This window comes from Meleagris gallopavo, chromosome 5, assembly GCF_000146605.3.
Source record: "Meleagris gallopavo isolate NT-WF06-2002-E0010 breed Aviagen turkey brand Nicholas breeding stock chromosome 5, Turkey_5.1, whole genome shotgun sequence".
Lineage (NCBI taxonomy): Eukaryota > Metazoa > Chordata > Aves > Galliformes > Phasianidae > Meleagris > Meleagris gallopavo.
Genome location: NC_015015.2, coordinates 11,475,983 through 11,497,376, shown reverse-complemented (window position 1 = coordinate 11,497,376; position 21,394 = coordinate 11,475,983). Strand labels below are relative to the sequence as shown.

The window sequence follows — 21,394 nt, the reverse complement described above, 5'->3', positions numbered from 1 at the left end:
CTGCCTCTTTGCAGGACAGGTGGGATCTCCAGCACCAGCTCTATGTGCCATAGTCCCTCTCTGCAGTCTCCATGCTGCTGAGAGCACCACACAGTTCTTAGAGGTTTAACCTGCTAAATGAGATGAAATAACATGATTTCATGCTTTTACACGAAGCTATCTTAATAGTTTCAATTGTACCTTGTGGTTCAGTAAATCCAGGCCATCGTCTGCAAAGATCCTCAAAACACAGAAGGGCCTTAAGCTACTAGCTCTTATCAAAAGCATTTAATGATGCCCTTCTGTCGACATACCATCCTCAGTCTGCTAGGAAACCAAGAGAAGCAAGCCTTTTGTCATCACAGCAATTCTGCCAAGGACACTGGGATAATGCTTGTGCCAGTTATCAGAATCTGACCCCCACCTCCCTGCAACAGAATGCAAATAATATTACCCAGAGAGAAGCAGTTTTACAGTGGGAGGATAGGGAATTGGTGTCCTTTTTAAAATGAAAACAAAACAAAACAAACAACAACAACAACAGTTCTACTTTCTAATGCAAAAACAGTGTTTTTCTGTCTGCTGTTTATCCTAAGGCTAGAAGATGGTTAATCTGAAAAAACTTTTGCAAAGCATGTCACAGCAGTTGTGAGGGTGGAAGGTGTTGCCACTGACAGTTTTCCAAGCAGACCTGTCCCTTCCAGAAGCGAGTGATGACCTTGCTGGGTGATGATGGGATATACTACACTCAGGGACAACTTCTGATCCCTGTTAAGTCTCTGTTGCCTTTCATCTCAGCTATGTAGCTCCTGGGATCTGCTGCTGATAGTTAGCAGCTGTCACTGTACCCTCATGCTCCTGCTAGGCTTTGTAAGAAGGCATTACAGTGTCCTCACAACTGATTCTGGTACGGTGTCTTTTGCTGCCTGCATTGCCAAGAGGAACAAAAAAACCTTCCACTGACTCTGTGGTGTGGGAGTTGCCAGCCCACAGTGCCTTGGTTAATAGCAAGAGGAATATGCTGTTTTATGTAGAATAAGCAATCCTTGCTGCATGGGACAAACTCACAAAAAATATGTAATGGGAGGCAGTCAGAATTACCTCAAGTCAAAAACACTTAAATAGAATCATTCTCAGGCCATGGCCTACATGTTAACAGCACTGGTCACAAGTTGCTTTTTTCTTTCTTGTATCCAAATGAAAGAAAGATGAAATTAGAAGGGAATTTGAAGGCAGAATAAAAGCAGCTGTGGTCCTAAGTTATGTTTCATAAAAGCAAAAATAGTCAGCACATGGGAGACAAATCCCTGCTCAGGTGCAATTTCTCCCGTGTCTTTTCCACTTATAATTGCTACAGATCTGTATTACTGCAGAAATAAAGCTAATGAAGCAAAAGCTCCTGAAGTAACATCAACACCTTGGAAAGCTCAGTGGAGCTCAGTGGGAGGCGTTCACCTTCCCACTGAAGGTGAAACAGCTTCTTGCTGTTGATGTAAATATTCACAGATACTTCAATCCCATTTCAACAACTTGGTTTTCAATTTCCTATAGGCAGTTCCATCATAAAATGATAGCTAACAGCTCATCTGAGCAACCAGAGTCAGTGGAATGGTTCTTACTGATAAACAAGCTTTTGATTTGGAAGGATTGCCCTTCAATTAATATGCTGGTTTACAGCAAATCAAATAATATTTGCCTCCAATTTTCTGGTTGCAAAAACCATTCAACTTATTTCAGCAACATTATGAAGACACAATAACTGTGTTTACAACACTGTGATAGCACAATAATGAGCCCAAATTGCAAACCCTGTACAAATAGATGAAGTGACAGCAATATCTAGGGAAAATCATCACTGAAAGTCAGCTACACAAGCAACTCAGAATTTCAAGTTATATTAATGTTTAGTGGAGTGCTTTGCTCCATTGTGTCAGATTATTGTAATCAAAGAAAAAGTCACAGAACTTGTGGGAGTGCTATACAACCTTTTAAGTGAGCCATTCTTGGGAAGAATATTTGGCAGGTTTAGAATATCTAAAAAACAATTTAGGTGAGATAGAAAGCTGCACACTGAAAAAGATGGCTGTTTCACTGACCACAACTGAATTCTTAAGCAGAAACATGTAGCAAAGCTTTGCTTTCCCCTCTAACTGTCGCTATTATTCTTGTTCCTAGGCTGAGCTTAAGCAAATTGAGGAAGCGAAAAATGGAAAACTTGGACTTTGAGCTTAAAATCTACTATTCTTAATTGTTTAATAAATTGCTTCAATTTTAGCATCCCTGTTGACCCCACCTCAAGCACACCAGAGGAAGGAATTGGTCACCATGGACTACAGGTGACATGACAGGAGTACTGTAGCTTACCCAAAGTTATCAACACTGAGACTCCAGTTCTGAAAGCAATGCAATCAGTTATTACTCTACATTGCTCTCTGTGAGGTACCTGGGAGTGTCAGGGCTGGTATGCATCTCCATAAGTTAGGGATGCTCCACACTTCCTGTCTCAGTAAAAAAATCCCATTCATCTTCAATTCAATTTTCCCCGGATACTCCAGGCTGCGTCTCTGCTCACCTGCAGTCAGCTGCAAAATCCTTCATGGCCAACAGCAATTGAAGAAGCTCCTGGGCACAGGAGCAGCACATAAGTTGTGATAGAGATAACTAGCTCCAAAATATTATGCATACAGCATAAATTACATTAATGAAATGTCAGTAAGGGTCTGGTTTAATGTAAGACCATCTGGAAGGGCCAGGCTCTCCACTAAAGCTGTGCTGAGCACACAGTGGCAATTCTCACCGCTGATTCCTGCAGCTTCTGGATCTCTCTCTCTGACAACTGATTCATTAGTTTCCTGCCTAACGGAGACCAGGAGGAAAGGCACCTTTGTAGGCTGCCAGAGGTGTGAATGATCTTCTGTGGTAGTTCCAAGCATGGCTGAAATTAACTCCACAGATAAAAGCATGATTCAAGGAACCATAAGGGTGAGCTTGAGACATTTATAGCCTTATTAAGTCTCAAGTGACTTGTATGAGTTGTTCAAAACTATTTTACGGCTAAAATAGATTCCTTGAATTCATATTTCAAATTAAAAACCACACACTGAAGTCTTGAACTATTCTGTCATGTGGAAAAACTCATTCACGATGAACAAAGTAATCTAAGCTTTGTCCTGCCATACGTCATGTAACTGTGCATGCAACAACCACACTCCTACAGAGTGATAATTTTAGACTTCATTGTGGCATTAGTGTGGGAATTAAAAGAGTGAGATACCACTGATAGCCAGCTTCAAGGTTTTTTCTGATTGGTCCCCTAAAATAAACTGCAATTTTATTTCAGTATGCACTGAGTGCATATTGAAAGATCCCAGCTGCTTTCCAGACAGTAGAATTAAAGAGTTAAGCACAGGAAGGGAAAAAAAAAAAAAAAGAGAGAAGATGCAATGCTGCACCCTGCAATGAAAAGAGTCCTAAAGGATGCTAACAATGGTGAATGAGGCAAATCATGAGAGAGGCTTTTCCTAGTTCTAGAGAATAGCTTCAAGGCTGCTCTGCCTTTCTTTCACACTGCTCCGTGAGCTCTGGGCACAAACTACATGGCTAAAGGGCTCTGAAAAATAGAAGATAATATGAGCAGCAATCTGAAATAAATAGCCTTTTGTTGTTCTTGTTAAAAGGAGATGAAAGACACGCAATGCAATGCGTAGCTGAACTGCACCATAAATTTGTTTTAATAAAAATTGAGTTGAAAAGCCACAACTGCCATTAAAAATATGTATTACTAAGAACTCTGCAAACATACTGTAAGGGAATGTTCCAGTATCAGATATAAGGACAGGAGACGCTGCAGTAGACTCTCAGGCCATCTAAGAGCTCAAGCATAGTGCAGCGTGTTCAGAAGGCAAAGGTTTATAGGGTTGTTATGGAATGTCCTGCTCGACGCCTGCTAATATGGGAAACCTGCGGCCTGCTCCCACTGCAGAGTGTGGGTATGTGTGAAGCGTGGAACATCTTCCATGTCCCTGATGAAGATGGGACACAGAAATACAATTTATCTGCCTGGAGAAACACAAGAACTCCAGGTGAGAGCTGGAGAAGCAAAGTCCCCTAAGCCCCAGCTGTGTGACCAAAGAACTCAACCAGTTTTCATTTCCTTCTCATTGCTGGGTGAGAAGAGTCGATCCGTTGTGGCATATTGAAATACCACTGCTGAAGGAATACTGATTTGCAACAAGGTCTGTTACATCCTCTGTGGCAAATGAAGGGTAAGTATTGATGGCACGGATCTTTTATCTAGTACATTCACTTCTGAATCCATTAATTAAACCTGCACGCCCTACTATTAAACTTCTAAAAATCATTCCCTCCCAATAGTCGGGAATCTAAATATGACCTAATTAGCACAAACTTTTTCCATTGGTTAAAATAGGTGGAATCACTGTATTTAAAGTGAAATGCCATGACAGATCCCTGACCTACAGCTCTGGACTTCTGGATGTAAGGTTTCATTTTATAGACTTAAAGCTGAGTGGATACAAAAAGTGAAATATCAAGCAGCTCAAAGATCACTTTGTCTAAACTTCTAATGTACAAGACATATCACAATAGGGGCTCTCTGTTGTCACTAACATTGCAAAACAAGGGAGGAGAGAAGCTCCTTGGCTGGAAGAGAAGGACCAAGCAGTATACAATAAACAAAGCAATGTGGAGTGAGAGTGACAGGCAATGGCACACAGGTCCAGCAAGGCTGAAAGTCACTACAGCCAGCATCTGAATCCAACACTGGGTGACTATGCAGAACTTTGAGGCAGGAAAGAGAAAGCTAGCTCTGGCCCATTCAGAAGCCAAACTCCCATTCAAACAGCACTTCTGTCCTGTGGCAAGGCTGACCGATTTCAAATCAGAGATAAAAAGAAAATGTCCTCCTTTACATTCCTAATTCATTGTGAATTTAACACCATTTATTCTAAGGCATGCAAAACATCTATCCTCAAAAACTGCCCTGGATGCAGTCTTTTAGTCCTATGCTTTCCCTGCTGCCAGGAAAAGCCAGCAGCTGGGTTGCCATCAGGAAGCTTCCTGAAAATGCAAAAGCAAGGCTGGTTTGCAGCTTGCCAGGATCCAGCAAAAGCAGGGAAAATGCACATGAGCCCTTGCTGCACACTCCTGAAGCTTCTCTCATCACCATCTCCCCATGCTGACCTCTGCCTGAGCATCCCAGTGAGCTCCAGACAAGCATAGGCAAATGTGTTTGAAGATACTCTGTTTTTGTGTATTATAAAAAATAGTTTGTCTCCAGATGCCTCTTTTGTGTTATATTTTCATTTTTGCTGGTGTCATTTGCATTTTATAGCCTCAAAGTTGAATAAATGGAGTTAAAAATTTATTAACAGGCCTTGCTTCTATTTCTAGTTGCCCTCCAGAAACACATTAGGGAGCTGCAGCCCAAAAAGCCTGCATATGAATCTCAAAGCCAGATCTAATTTAAAGGTTGATGGCATCCTTACAGGAATTCAAAACCAGGCACTCAGCAACTCTAGACGTAGAGTGAGGTTTTGAACATCAAAGTTCACACCAGAGTTTTTAGATCCAGGTTCACCTCTCCATAAAAGATTTGATGGACATGCTGTGCTCAGGAAAATTTGGTTAGTTTGTGTTCCTCTCTTTTTACACCAATTCTTAGAGCTTTTTCCCAGAATCTCAATTCTCAGTTGCAGATGCTATGCAACACATTAAATATTACAGCTTTATCTTCCAAAACGATTAAGCTTTATGATTGCTTTGCTGATCAAAAACAGCAGGAGACACCTCAGCTGACAAAATCAACCTTTCCACTCTAATTATTCACATCTAATTACATCGTTAGATGAGGCTCAAATAAACAACATTCTGTTGTGGCAGGTGCTATCAAGGCAGATGAAAACATAGGCTTCCCTATGACATTACAAACATCCCAAAATACTCCTTTTTTTCTCTCTCAAAACATGCACACTCAGCTCCTGCAGAAACAAAGGGAGGGGCTTTCTCAATAACTTTAAAAAAGAAGATAGTAAGCAGGCTTAATAACTGAGACAGAGAAAAAATGAAAGCAAGACCAGGGATGCAACCCTATCCCACAGTACCTTGCTAACTGAGTTTGGTGTCTGCGGAGTCTCATCCTTCAGCATCGATGGGCTGTTTCCTTCCACATCTTTTCCTGCAGCAAAGAAATGGAATTCAGAAACAGAGAATTTCTGTGCAAAATCATGGTGACTTGTGGTCCTCAAAGGGCTACTGCTAATAGCAAGCAAGAGGAGCAAAAGTAGGCGCACCAAGATCACAGAGAGGGATCTTACAAATATCCTGGGTCCACATGCATGGACTTTGTAACAAGTGTTGTTTAAAACTTAAGGTTGAAAACATTAAGGTAAACCAATATGGTGTTTCAAAGTCCAGCATTTAAAGGCTGGAAAATACCAGAAATAAGGTTGGTTGTGCATCCTTAACCAGCTGTCCTGTGTGCCTGTGTTATGATGAAGTCTTTAATTACATTACCATAGCCTGGGTTTCCTTACATTCCCCATGCTTCATTCAATGCAACTAATGAATGGAATTCAGTTAATAAGCAGTTATTCAATATGTTATCCTCCTTGGTCAGTATCTGGCAACTGCACCCAGATGCAATTGATAGCATGCTTTGTTTGAGAAATAATAACCATGATCACAAAATATTACAAAAGACAGAACAGCATCTAGACATAATTAGTAGAATAAAATACTGCAGAAGACCCATGTCTTTGGACCAAATTAGTTGTTAAAATAAGAAACACATTCAGTTAATAAGTACTATTTACTAACTGTGATATTCCCATCATTGCAGAGAAATGTATTTTCCATTACCTAAGTATACTAAAATTGTAGTGCATTATACACATTATATACTAGTATGAACATGTCTGGTCTTTCTCTAAGCAATAAAATGTAGCGATAAATTCTGTTCTTTTTGCCAACTGTAATAATGTATTTAGAGTAAGAGAAAGCCTAGAGCTTCTATTTAATAGTCAAAAAATAGCATCTGATGAGGCTAGCTTTTTAGTGCCAAGGCAGTCATTGTTATCCAACTGCAATATAGTTTCCTCCACAAGATCGTTAGCAATTGCAGCTTCAGAACCAGCAAGACATTGAAATGCAATCCATTCACAGCACACTGCAAACAAGGGAACTGTTAAAAATGTTTTTAAACATTGTGTGGGCAAGTCTTGGAAACAGCACCAAATACAAAGCCAGCAAAGGAAAACTGATTCTCTCAAAGTCAAGCAGAAGTTGTCACAGATGTGGCAGAAGTCACAACGTCTCTGGAAGCTTTTGGAGAAGCCTTATATGAAGCTAAGCAATGTTAGAAAAGCTAGCCATCAAAGTTTATTGACAAATAAATATCATCCTAGTCATGTTCTGCACTTCCATTATGGGACACATTGGAGAACAAGAACATCCAGCTATAGCTGGGATTACATCTGTGCTAGAGGATTTCACCCACACAGAGACAGGACAAAAAACCTGCTCTTCCTACAGCCATTAACTGGCAGTTTGGCACATCAGCTTTACAATTGAAAACAGCTCTTAGGGACAGTTTTCCCCAGGAGAAGCTGTTCAACCTTCCAAAAGGTGGCTGAAGGTGCGGGGCCTTCAGACAGGTTTCTCATCCTGTGGCATGTGTCGCACTGTGCAACGTGCACACAGCCGTGCCCACGCAGAAAGCAGACATCCCCAGACCTTGGAGAATACGGATGGCACATGCCCAGCCTACATGGGAACTGAAGCAGAGGGAATACCTATGCCAGCATGCAGGAAGGCGGTGCAAGAAGGAGAACCTGCACCCCAACCTCGTTTCTCAACCATCACTTCTCCCCTTGCAACGCTCAGCCCTAGATAAAGCACTTGCAAACCTACGGTGCTCGGGTGGGAGAAATCCCCCAGAGGTAGGATACATGACGGCCCCCTGGTGCTGCCTGAACACGCAAGACAGTCACAAGCTCTGCTTGGCATGGATCAAGACTCTGTTTCTCTTTCTCTGATTACTCTTTTCTCTATATGTTCTCCTGGATGGAGGCAGAGGAGGTTAGAACAAACTCTCAAAGTCATGTAGCCTCTGTACTTGTTTCCCATGAAGAGTTTTTTTCTGCTCATGTATGGGTAAGTAACATATGGCCTCAAAGTTCAAGTTAGTAGGAGTCAGCTGCTGCCAGCTCCAAGGGAAAGGCATCTATTAACATAACATAATTCAAACCTATCTTTATTATATCTCATTTCTTCAATTACGTTTAGCTCCAGGCTGGTACCCATAAAAAAATGTTGCACACTTTTCCTTCTCTTAGTAATGCATGTAAAAGGATTTTGCACCTAAATAGGATTTTAGGTGCTAGTGCGGTTCTGGACCCTCTATCTCATAGGACTTCATGAAAAGTGGGAACATGTAACTCTCAACTCTTAGTCATAGAGTTTAGAAGGATTTGTAAGATACATTTATAAAGCAGTATATTCCGGCTTCTTATTTCAAATCCATTTGTCGATTGACACTTGTGAGGAGAGAGAGAGCATGGCAGTTTTTCGGAGGGGAGCTCTCTCAACTGTCTCAAGCAGTCTTGCTGCAGCAATGCAGAGGGAGAGAGCCCTTATTTAGAAAGAAAGCTTCATTGAAACCATGTGTTTCTCAGACTCCCACGTACATAGCTAAGTGCACAGAAAGCCCAAAAGGGAGTTCCACCCAGAGCATGACAGACATAGCTGTCTCAAGAAAATAAATAGGAAACCACATAAAAACATAAATGGAGCTAAACATCAGCAGGCTACAGAAGCTGAAGTTCTTATCTCCCTGATCAAGAAAACATAACGCTCGTGACAGAAATAGCACCCAGGCTCTTTTATCTCTTTTATCTTCAAGTGCTGGCAGCTAACATGGCATGCTAAGAAAGATCCTCCACAAAGTAGCCAAGTAGTATTGTGCCAAATAATAAACAGGATTCCAGGAAGGGAATCAACAATGCTTACGGAAAAAATGTTCACCACATTGCAAAAAAAAACAACTGCCAACACTTCAGTCTTATGATTACAGAGTTGAGTTCCTGATATCTTCCTTTATCTCATTACTGCCAGGCTTAGGAAAAATAAATACACAATTCCTTTCCAGAAAAGTTACTGTTTCTTTTATTCTGCTTTCTGCTGTGCATCCATCCTATGGGTGCATTTGCCTTTCCTCTTTATAAAGCATCACACAATAAACATAGCTGATCAATGGTAAGATGAAGTAGAAGTACTGGGTTGTTGAGGAGTTGGAGATTAGCTCTGCACAGCATGAACTACTATTTTAATGTTTTTTTTTGATAAAGTAACTACAAGAGAAAATGTGGGATCTGCTGTGTGGAAAAACTATTGGGAATAAAACTGGCCCTGATGCCGCGAATGCAGCAAATGTCAGCCACATGGCCCAATATATATGCCAGACTGAAATTCAATTCCACGTATCTATCACTGTAAAATTTCCATGTTCATTAAAGAGCAGCTCTTCAGATGCAGCTAGGCTAATCTGAACTTTTATTTAAAGGCTCCGTGTGTCCCAGCCTAGTCAAAAAGAGAGGTTCCCTAAAAGTCTTTTAGCTACTCCGTCAGTACATGTCCTTCCTTCTGAGCAAGAGAAGAAGAGTCTTTCCCATTACTGCTGCATGAAAGAAAGACATGGGCAAGGAACTCATGTCTCCCTACTTTGCAGACTTTCTAAAAAGGAACGTTTTCTTCAAATTTCTTTTAGTTACCGTAATTACTATCATTTATGTATGAAAGCAAGAGACAAAAAGTCAGAAGTGTTATTTGAGATGGTGACCTCTGCTTTTCCATATGTTTCCTTTAAAAAAATTATCTCACTGTACAGAACCTCTGTGGCATATCTTGCCCGAGGTGTAAAGTCTGTCACTCCCATCTCACTGAATTATTTACTTGCACTCCTTGCTTGTTGCAGGACTAATTCTAGGTGTTGAAGCACTGAGACCTGCCGCTCCAGCCACCTCACATTGCACTACAGTGTGGCAGGAGCTCACTGCACTCTGCAGCCCCTACCTGATACAGCCAGCCCCGTGCCTCTGTAAAGAGAACCACCAGGGCCAGAAAGCACAACAGGAAAACCCTCCAGAACTCAAAACTTGTGTAAAACAAGAGAGAAAAGTGAGGGACAGAAATGTTGAATTCAGCTCATGGATGCAGACTTGCAGCTTATCTGTAGTCATAACAGCATCCTTCAGAGGACATGGAGAAGGTGGGAGGGAAAGCAGCTAAATCTGGAAAGGAGTTAAAGAAGAACCCACTGTGGGAAATGGCAACTGGATATGAAGAATGATGAATATTTCTTATGGAAAACATTAGCAACACAAAGAGATGAAGCAGCTCTGTGGGGACCAGGGAAGAAGTGAAAGGAGTTAAAAATGTAAGGCTAGACAAAAACCCAGACTCTGCAAGGAATCCCCTGGCTGAAGTGGTAGCTTTTATTTGTTTCACGGGGATATTCTCTCTTTTACATATTCTCTCTTTTACATATTCTCTCTTTTTTACATCTCTGTGACATATGCCCTTCCTTTACATTACAGTGGGCTGCCTCCGTTGCTGACACCAGTGTTGGAGGTTACTCTAGCACTCAAGGCACTTGTTCTGCTGAGCCTAGCACACTCTTTGAGCCGGCTGTCAGCAGAGTTTGAGGAGAAATGAGGTGACATGGGAAACTGAGGAAGTGATTAATCCCTCCATGATCAACTTTCCCTGGTGTCTAGAAGATTATTACAGCACTGAAATACCCCAGTCAGGAAATTAGTACCTTGTAATGTATGAGATTGTAGGTGTCTCATTTTAAGTTTTCCATTAGACTACCAAGACTTTTTTGAAGCTTTCAGTGACCTCAACAGCAAGGATTAGTCAGCATTGTTCAAAATTGGTTCCTCACTGCCTTGAGACAAGCATCCAAAAATAGAAATACCTGCCAAGTCAGAAGCCCTCAAAACCTTTGCATTTAAAGATACTTAGGAAACTCAGACCTGGTTTTGTTCTACTCTCCAAAGCCCAGAGAGTCTGCCAGGTGCTACATCTACATGAAAACTAAAACTTTTCAACATGCTGTGTTCTTTCTCCAGATATCAGCTCACAAAGGTGCTGTGAGATTTGATTATTTAGCACTGACATAGCAACTGTGAATGACAGCTCTGTGAACTTGTGACTGTTCCCTGCAGCACTTGTGTACAGGCTGGAACAGAAGCATTATTTGCAGACTGCAGTCAAGGAAAGACCTGTATGTTTATGGTGAGCTAAAGATTCTGAAACAACAACGTGCGCCCTATTTTCTTCAAAAGGGTGCTAACAAAATCAAAGCACAAAAGACAGAGAGAACGCTTAAAGCCAGTCTGCCATTCTCTGCAACGTCAATATTCTTGGTGCTTGCAGTAATAATTTACAGAGCATTACCTACAAAAGCCCTCTTGTAATATGTATCCTGGACTCTAAATCTAAACAGGAAAACCTGGCATTAAACATTTGCAACAGGGCCCAGGAGATAGCTTAAAAGATTTCAGTATTTAGGGTGAAATGTATCGAGTGCTCAGAGTGGAATTGCCTGAAAACATTACTCATTTCTGAAATGTGAGGCCATGCTGTATTCAGATGGTTGCAAACATCAACTCTGATGTCCTCTGCTCTCACTGAACACCATGGCAGTGAAGTAGCACCATGAAAATAGCACTGCATGGGATCCAGTGATCCCCATGTTGCAAGAACAGCTTTTCTCTCACTCTCACATCAACTCATTTCTTTTTGTTTCCTGGCAGAGTGCTAAAAACAGTCTACTTCAGTCAAGCACCTGAGGTTCTGCACTGAGTTTCACATGTGCTGGAAAAGCAGTATGATAAAAACAAGACACGGCACATCTTGCACTGACACAGCAGAAATCTACCTGGACTGAGTGGATAGATATCATTGTCGGCCCCGAAGAACAGATTGCGCGTCAGCTTGCGAGGATCAACCTTCTGAGGGGTGGATGAGGCTGGGCAGAGGGAGAACCTGCGACGAAGAAAGTTCTCCTCCTTCATGGCATGAGCTGTCGGGGTTTTCTGAAAAGGAAAGATAGAAATAACAGTTAATTTCAAGACATGGGAAATCAAAGTTTCACACGCAGATGACTCTGCTTCGAAGCTGCTTAATCCCAAGTAGTGTGCCAGATCTTTTTATAGAGTGCCAGAAAGCTATGAAGGGGGAAAAAAAAGTGATATTAGTTTGAGGCTATAATTACTGATTTGCTGACTCTCATTATTTGCAAACTGCAGGGAAACAAGACTACTCTGTGGTGAATCCAGGCAGCAGAATATCCTCTTCTATACAAAGATCTATCCACAGTGATGGCCACTTTCAGGGTCAACTCTGTGTACAGCAGCTCAAATTCCTCTTTTCTGTTTGTTTTTAAGACTTTGGAGTCTCTTTCATAAAAGTAACTCTGTCAGTGTTAGCACCAGCTCTGCAAAAGTTAGCACTTCATCCAAGCTGCATGAAGGACGACCATCTGCATTGGCTTTAGGTAGCGGCAAGAGGTGTGCAGGGAATTGGAACAGAATAGCTAGTGTCACTCCTGTCCTTATTTACTATTGCAGCATATATAAATAATTTCAGTTTACTTTAAAATGACATATCAGCTGGGTATTTTGATTAGTAAGATAAACTTGGCTGCTCTGCGTTTGTCTCCAAAGCCTCCATGCAAGCCTGCAGAAGAGCTGGGTGGTACTGGCCTCTTTACCACCACTTGGCTGATGCATTAGACTATCCTGACTGAAATTAAAGGATTCTTTTGTAGCCATCCAACAAGCAGCTCTTTCTTAGCCCTAACAAACAGATATTATGGCTGCTGCCTTCCTGAGTTACAAGCGCTACTCTCTCCCCATGAGCAGTCAGAGGAAATGCAGTGAGAAGTGCTAACCCAGCCTTTGGGCTGGCACTGCAAAACACCAGGTCTGCTCCTTCCCTGTGGGATTTCCTGTGTAAAGGAAAACCCTTTGAGATGGGATACATTTCCTGAAAAAAGCCTTCAAGCTTTCCTGTCTGCTTCAGGCTACTGGGAAAGCATAGCAGAGAAAGCGACGCAGAGCCGTGGGGTGGTTCAGGAAGGCAGGACCAGGGCAAAGTATCTCAGTATGCACGAGGTATCTTACACAGCACCAGGCTGAGCCTATGCAGTGCTCTGAGGATACCGTCCCACAAATGCGTTGCCACCTCCATCCTTGCACAGTTGATGTAAGATGTTTCAGATTCAGCAGCACACAGCCATTCAAAAGAACTCTTGGTGGAAGTGTTGTATGTGAATGCCAGGACGCTGTGTACCTGAGAGGGCTGTTAAGAGCAAAGCAACCCTTTGCTCAGCATGCCATGCAAAGCTGTGCTGCTGATGTGTAATGTCAGCTGGGTAGCTCAGCTGCTTAACATTTGGCATTGTAAATAAAGTTTGTTTGCACAGATACCACAGTGAGCAGGTTTATGGGAGAGCAGAATTAAAGATAACCTAAATCACAAAAAGAGAGAAGAGGAAAATACAGCCAGTTACATGTATCAAAACAAAATATTTAAAAATAATCCAGATCTAAACAGCTGGGTTTGGAATGCTAACACTGAGCTATTTTCTTGCCCTTGTTCCAGAAAGGCCATCTCAACTCTCTGCCTCTGGTGCTGCTCCTAAGTGGCTTAGAGGAAAATCAGATCTGTGAGATAGTCTCCCCAGAACGCAGCCATCTGGCAAGAATAAGCAAATCACATAGGAAGGCAGCAGGCCCAGGTCCATACAGTGGAGAGCAGGCTGGGGAACGAGTAACCAGCAAAAAGCATCCCTGCAGCATTTAAACACAGCTCTCACAGTGGAGAATTCCCAATACAGAACTGAAGTGGCAGTAGCAGCATCCCTCCATCACACAGTAATGCAAGCCACGTAAGTGAAGAACTGCAGCCAGCCCCTGCTGCTGTCAGCAGCAAAGCTGCCCTCAACACCAGAGCAAAAGCAGGCTGCAGATCAGACTGCACATACAAATGTAAGTCCTTTCCACTGCTTCTAGATTTACCATGCAGAGATATGACAGATGCTTCACAGAAACCCTCTGTTGTATGGGAGCTCTGGGAAGACAGAGAAGGAAAAAATCAAAATTGAGCAAGAACTGCAGTAGGCCTAAAACTGCCCTCACGTAACCAAATCCCTTGTGTAACCCAAAGCAACAAATTTCATCCGTGCTTTGCATTCCCTCCAAATCTGGCAGATGAGACAGCCAACACATAATCCAGGAGCAAAAAAACATCTTCATTTCAGCTCCTGCAAGAATTTAGCTGGCTGTTAGTCTTGCTAGATTAAAAGTCCCGGAGTTTGCAGTGCAGGTCATTTCTGGTTTTCTTTTCTGTGGTTCTGAACATAAAACTAAAGGAAAGGGGAGAATATGGAGAGCTACTGAACACGCTGACTGTCAGGATTGGCCCTTTTGTGCTGACAGCTCGTAAAACAGTAAATGTACTAATAAATGTGAGCTACTCACTGGAGCTTAGATAGGAATAAATAATTCAGTAGAGAGAAATAAACTTCTAGCTAACCCTGTCTTTGAGACTACTTTATCTTCTGGGGAATTGAGTCCACTCTCACAAAGTTTGAAGATGACATCAAGTTGATGGGGAGTGTCAATCTGCCCTACAGAGGGACGTGGTCAGGCTGATTGATGAACTGAAGTCAGTGGGATGAAGTTCAACAAAACCACTTGCCAGGTGCTGCACTTTGGTCACAACAGCCCCAGGTAATGCTACAGACTTGGAGCAGAGTAGCTGGAAAGCTGCATAGACGAAAAGGATCTGGGGATGTTGGTCAGTGCTCAGCTGAACGTGAGCCAGCAGTGTGCACAGGTGGCCAGGAAGGCCAATGGCATCCTGGCTTGTATCAGAATAGTGTTGCTAGCAAGAGAAGGTAAACGATCATCCCTCTGCACTCAGAACTGGTGAGGTCACACCTTGAGTTAAGCGTTCAGTTTTGGGCTTCTCACTACAAGAAAAACATCGAAGTGTGTCCAGAGAAGGACAAAGAAGCTGTGAAGGGTCTGGAGCACAAGTCTTCTGGGGAGCAGCTGAGAGAACTGGGATTGCTTTGTCTGGAGAAGAAGAGGCTCAGGGGTGACCTTATTGCTCTCTACAGTGACCTGACAGTGACCAGTGGCAAGGTGGGGGTCAGCCTCTTCTCCTGCATAACTAGCAATAGGACTAAAGGCAATGGCCTCAAGTTGCACCAGGGGAGGTTCAGGTTGGATATGAGGAAAATTCTCTTTTCAGAAAGAGTGTTCAAGCATTGGAACAGGTTGCCAGGGAAGTGATGGAGACTCTGTCCCTGGAGGTGTTGAAGGAAAGGGAAGATGTAGTACTTTGCGACGTGGTTTAGTGGGCAATACTGGTAGCAGAAAGATGGTTGGCCTGGATGATCTTAGAGATCTTTTCCAACTTTAATGATTCTATGATCTTTTAAACCAAGTAATGCAGAAGGTGGAAAGCCTGCTACCACGAAACACAGGACAATGAAAGAGGTGAACTTAAAAGTGAGTGGTATGGCCTAACAGTACTTTTGTTCAGAGGTAGCTTCAGTACAGTCCAGGCAAGAGCAACGTGGCAAGAGTTATTTCCCCAGAAAACCACAAAGCTGCAATTAAAGTGAATGGGAACTGCCAGTGTCCTCCCTTCCAACACTAGCCTGGTTTTGGGCAAAGGCTGTGACTCCAGAGCTACAGATGCAACGAAGCAGAGATGCCTTGTGTGTGGCTGCACTGCATTTTGAGCCCTTCGTGCTTGCTGGGAAGACAGTGTTGGCCTTTAGCAACAGACCCAAGGCTCCGCGAATGGAATTTTCCTGGATCTATCTTTAAATTTTTTAAGTTGCTAATATATAATTACTACACAGCTAAACACTGTGCAGAGATGATCCTGCCCCTATACTCTGCAAACTGGTGAGTAGGTTGGTTTGCTTACTCTCATCTTCAGCATCTTAAAATAAATTGGAAATATGCTCTATAAATAGTTAATTAGGGGTTTGAGTACTCTCAAGAATGCTGTGCTGTTTAGGGGGATTCTTAATTTATTCAAGACGTGCTTCTAGCAACCTCCTCTTTTTGTGGTCACTAAATATTTCCCAGAAATCAAATTAAATCACATTTTGTATTCACAGCAGCCATTCACTCCAAAATCTGCATCAATAAGGAAAATTAAATCTAAAGATATTGACATTTCCTGATTCAATTAACGCCGAGGAGGTAAAATTTTCATGAATGAAAACAGAAGGAAAATTGTTGGCAGATACATTTCAGGCTATTATAGTCCCCACTATTCACGGGGAAAAATAGCAATGCAGCTTTTCAGTTAAGGTTAATTATTTGTTCTGCAGTGCTGGTTTTTCAAAACAGCTAAAGAACTCCCAGTCAGTTCAGAAAGTCTGTGAAGTCTCTTGGGAAACTATTCATAAAATACCTATTTATAAGTTAGGTAACTGGAAAACCAACCCCCTTACTTACAGTTAAATAAAAACTGGCTGAAAACTCATGTAAGCAGTCTTTTCTTTAAGAAAGCTGCACTAGTTAGGACAAACATAGATGTTGGGCTCATGCTGAATGTTTTGGGCTGTCATGATGCTAGCTGGAATCTGAACATGTGAAGTTTCATTAAGTGCCAGCTACTTCCCAGAGCTTTTGAGGTCAGCTATTTTGATGCTGTGTTCCAAGGGGAAGGCTGCTCAACAGTGGTGGGCTTTAGTACATTCCTCCTAGACCACAGCCAGCTCTAGCAAGTGGCAGGCAAATCTCACTCTTTTAATCCTTTCAATGCTTTGGATCCAGTAAAATCTGCTCTGCAGGAGTGTTCCAATAGCCGAGCTTGAAGGACACTGCTCAGCTGGATGATATACCCAAGATGGAAAATAAAACCATGCAGGTTGCTGAAGACACGTATTTGCAAACTATGGGACTGAGCTATGGAAAGCTAGATCCAGAGACTCCTTTATTAAGATTACATGCAACACTAAGGATTTTTCTCAGCTGCTTTGGCTCAGGAGTGTGCTTAGTTCATACTTACAAACTGTGTTCACATATTTGAACAGCCTTAAGGCTGCCTCCCATGCTATTTTTATGGAAGATCCCTACCTGATCCCCCCTCAACAATCTGCTCTTGCTCTCTCCCAGGACAGAGGAACAATCCCTTTCCAAACTCCTTCTGCTTCTCTGCCCACCATTTCTTGTGCTGGGCAACGAAAATGTAATAAACAGGAGACAAAACAATTTCTTCCCTTAATTCTTCGTAAGACGTCTTGATTAATGTTTCTTTCATATACAGTGGTCAAAACATCTGTGGCTTTAGATACACCGGGGCACACATACTTAAGTGTCCCACAGTTGATGCTCCACTGTGGTGTGTATGATGTACAAAGGCCACAAGCAGCACAACTAGAGGTGAAACAGGGAACAGTATGCCCACACAGGGGAGAGTGCTATTCCAGACCATTCATCTGGGGGATCTCAAATTCAGGACAAAGACAGTGGAAGGCAGAGTCAAAAAGTATAAAACACATTTGACATGTAGGAAAACCTCATTTTCAGAATCACCTGTTTGGATAAATACCTCCTGCATGTAAACACTGGCCCATCACTACAGCCATGTTGGAAGAGGAAGACTGCAATCTCACAGCTTAGAAATGGGGTCTGTGTCTTACAGTAAGTACTACATACAGTCCCCACATGTTTTCAAACACTCACAACTTACTCTGTAAACACGCTACAGTTTACTTCAGAGTAAGAAGATCATTAAGTGTATCTTTGAAATGGATGCATAATGATCCACCTCCTTTGACTTTGAACTGTAAAGTGATTGTTATGCTGAAAGCTATTAATTTAAGACAGCATATTAAATTTCCTACTAGCACTCATGGGCCTCTCCTCACTTAGCAGTTCCACTTGTCTTTCTCATTGCTAAATGCAGAGATCCTGTCTCACTTACTGTACCTACAAAATGTACAACCACATGCACCTATCAGTGCTTTTTGCACAACATGCCAGGAAGTTCCAGTAAGGATATATTTTGAAACAAGTCCAGGAGCCGGATCTCTGCCACTGAATTTCTGTGTTACTTAGGAATGTTTTTATGTTTATTCAAACTAAAGTTTCCTATAGATGATAAGGACTCTAGTGGTTATCACCACTACTTCTTGGCAGAGAATTTAGAAAGAACTAAAGAAGGTGCTGTAGGTGTATTTTCTTCAAAATGATGGTATGTGTGCTTGAGTAGAGCAATGTGAATAAGCAGTAAGGCTACAGATGTTATCTGAGAAATCAAGTCAGCAAAATCTGTACCAGTCCAGCTGTACTGGTGTCTATAGCTGAATACATATGTCCAAATGTTGATGCAAGCAGATACAAGACACAATCACACCTTTACCTGCAACACAGACCAAGAATCACTGCAGTGAGGGTTGCCTTGGTGGACTGATACTGGTCTCACACCAGGGGAAACAGAAACTGGGACAGTGCCAGTGCTGTAAGGGGAAGTATGGTGCCAAGTACATGGCAACACATTTGTTTAGTTGCTTTAGCTACAACTCTTGGAGATTTAAGGCCATGAGAAGAACTCTTGGCCTAGGATAAATGTGCAGCTAAGTTATTTGCAAGCAGGTCACATCTTCAAGGTCAATTCTTGTCTTGATATTTTCTTTTAAATGAACATATTAAAAAGCATCATTACAGCTTCACATTGCTACTACCTACGTCGCATAATAAGATAATATTCCCCTTTAATGGAAGGAATCTACTTCAAGCTTTAATGACATTTAAAAGAAGCAGGTCTACTGCAAGCCTCTCTGATGGCTTTCTATGATATCCACCTCTGCTTTTATTTTATTAAATCTAGAAAAGACTATGTGTTTGGGGCTATGCTTCTACCACACAATTGCTAGGAAATACCAAGCTAATGCTTGATAGTGTCTTCCTGACAGTACTCTCTTGTTGTGAAATATTGCTCCCTTGTAACAAGGCAAATCAGACAAGGCAAATCCCAAGTCCTTTTGCGCTGTTTTCAGATTCATGCTAAGAAAGTAACTTCAGTATGGCAGAAAGGCCCAACTATGTCTCCGCCCAATTACTCCAACTGCAAACCCCCTACAGTTGATCTGTCTCTTGTACTCCTGAATAACAGCCTAGCAAAGGGGAAATGACTGCTTCCCATGGCATGGTGCTCCAGTTGCAGAATTTTCCACTCCTCTACTTTACTGTTTCCCCATCAGATCCAAACGGGTGCTGTAAACCTCTGGAGCCTTCACCAGGAGGGCTGAATAAACAACACAGAAGAAATTTTAAGGAAGTGCATCTATTTTTGCAAAGATCCTCACATGCCCTTGTTGAGTTTTTCAGGCTTCTGGGCGCTGTGGCATACCAAGATCTGTTGTACAGTGGTTTAAATTTAGCATCCACCTATGCTTCCTCTGATGCAGCCGCTCTCCCTGAAATTCTGAAGGAAATTAATACACTGTGTATTTTTTTGCGTAAACTTCACTGAGACTCAGAGATGAGAGCATCAAACTCTTCTACTCTTGACAGTAGTTAATATACAGTGCTGCAGTTATTCTGGTCCTAGATTTTTAATTAAAAATCTCTGTGGGAGGAAGGAAACTAGACAACTGACAAAGAGCATTTAGGGTGGAATTTATGCTGTGTTAAACGAGCCCAGAGGACTCAAACTGTGCACAGGCCAACACAGTAAGCACAATGAAATCAACACTCGGTTCTCAAGATGTCAGCCTTTCCATGCCTACCCCTGTTTGTCCTTTTCTATCACCTTAGCTGAGACTTTGCTGGTGAAAACAAGCAGCTGGGATAAACTCTTTGCAATGTTACTTTCCTTTGATGTTACTGGAATAAGAGATAAGTGAATCAACATGACATGGAAATTTAACCATGCATTTCATAGCATCATGGAATCGTTTGAGTTGGAAGGGACCCTTAAAGGCCATCTAGCCCAGCTCCCCTGCAATGAACAGGGATACCTACAGCTACATCAGGGGCTTAGAGCCCCCTCCAACCTGACCTTCAGTGTCTCCAGGGATGAGGCATCCACAGCCTCTCTGGGCAACCTTTACCAATGCTTCACTCCCCTCCTCATAAAAAACTTTTTCTTACATCCAGTCTAAACCTCCCCTCTTTTAGTTTGAAACCATTTCCCCTCATCCTTTCACAACAGCCACTTCTAAAGAGTCTGTTCCTCTTTGTTCTTATAGCCACCCTTTAGATACCGGAAGGCTGCTAAGAGGTTTCCCTAGAGCCTTCTCTGCTTTGTGCTGACAGCCCCAGCTCTCTCAGCCTGTCCTGGTAGGAGAGGTGCTCCATCCCTTGGATCATTTTTGTGACTCTCTTGTTGACACGCTCCAACAGGTCCATGTGACTCCAAATCTGGATGCAGTCCTCCAGGTGAGGTCTCAGCAGCACAGAGCAGAGGGGCAGGATCACCTACCTCCCTCACCCTGCTGGCCACGTTTCTTTTGATACAGCCTCAGATACAGTTTTTCTGACAGTGACTGGTCCTGTATCAATACTGTTGCCCCCACTACCATTTGCAGTTGCTGTATGCCCAGCAGAAGTCAGACAGCAGCTGTTTCTGAGAATTACCAGCCAGAAACTGAAGCCCTGGAGAATCCCAGTAAGCAAGCAGTTTGTAAGAGCACCCAATACATACCAGCAGTAATTATTTGGAAAAGCCTAATAGAAAAGATTCCTCTTCCTCTCCTATTGCTTTTCTGTTATAGTAGCAATAGTGGCAGTGACACTCCTCCTTGAAAGACCAAGCATGATCCAAGCTCCTCACCTCATGGACAGCAAACCTGGCAATGCAGCTCTTGACAAAAAACAGCAAATCTGAAACCCATGTAACACAGAAGAAGGACTTTTCCCATCACTTTATAACTAATCTATACTAACACCAGTCTTTTGTCATGGAATGTAAGGATCCAAGCAAGATTAAGCCAAAGTAGAACAAAACGATGCTGCCAAGCTACAAGAACTCTTTTATACAAGAAATGGAAGCAGAAAACTCGAGGGAAGGTGGGGGGGAGGGGAGGAGGGAAGGTAGAGAAGGACAGCTCTGTCTGGAGTTGCGTGAAGGTGTCACAGCTGGGGAGGGCTCGAGTTAACCACACAGCACACTGAAACATGAAGATCCACACCAGCACTGACACACAGGAGGAGGAGAGGGCAAGGGAAGGATGCAGAGGAACAAAGGGGCGTCCTGCAGAACACATCTATAGATTGCACCTGACCTTTCCTACAGCTCCGTGCTAGAAATAGTAAAGAATGGCGTTTAAACAAACAACAAACAAAAAAAA

The 21,394-nt window shown here is 42.4% G+C and overlaps 1 protein-coding gene across 2 annotated transcripts in view; it reads right to left on the bottom strand.

Moving 5' to 3' along the window:
- OSBPL5 (oxysterol binding protein like 5) overlaps nucleotides 1-12,122 on the bottom strand; it is a 50,176-nt gene extending 38,054 nt beyond the window's left edge. The window contains exons 1-2 of one of the 2 annotated variants that reach the window (XM_010711054.3): nucleotides 11,942-12,122; nucleotides 6,102-6,175 (exon numbers count right to left, since the gene is read on the bottom strand). In XM_010711054.3, the coding sequence (XP_010709356.1) occupies nucleotides 6,102-6,175; nucleotides 11,942-12,077 (210 nt within the window). In that variant the 5' untranslated portion in view covers nucleotides 12,078-12,122. The remainder of the gene's footprint in view (nucleotides 1-6,101; nucleotides 6,176-11,941) is intronic. The other variant, XM_031553442.1, reaches the window with a different exon arrangement.
- Nucleotides 12,123-21,394: the final 9,272 nt, after the last annotated feature.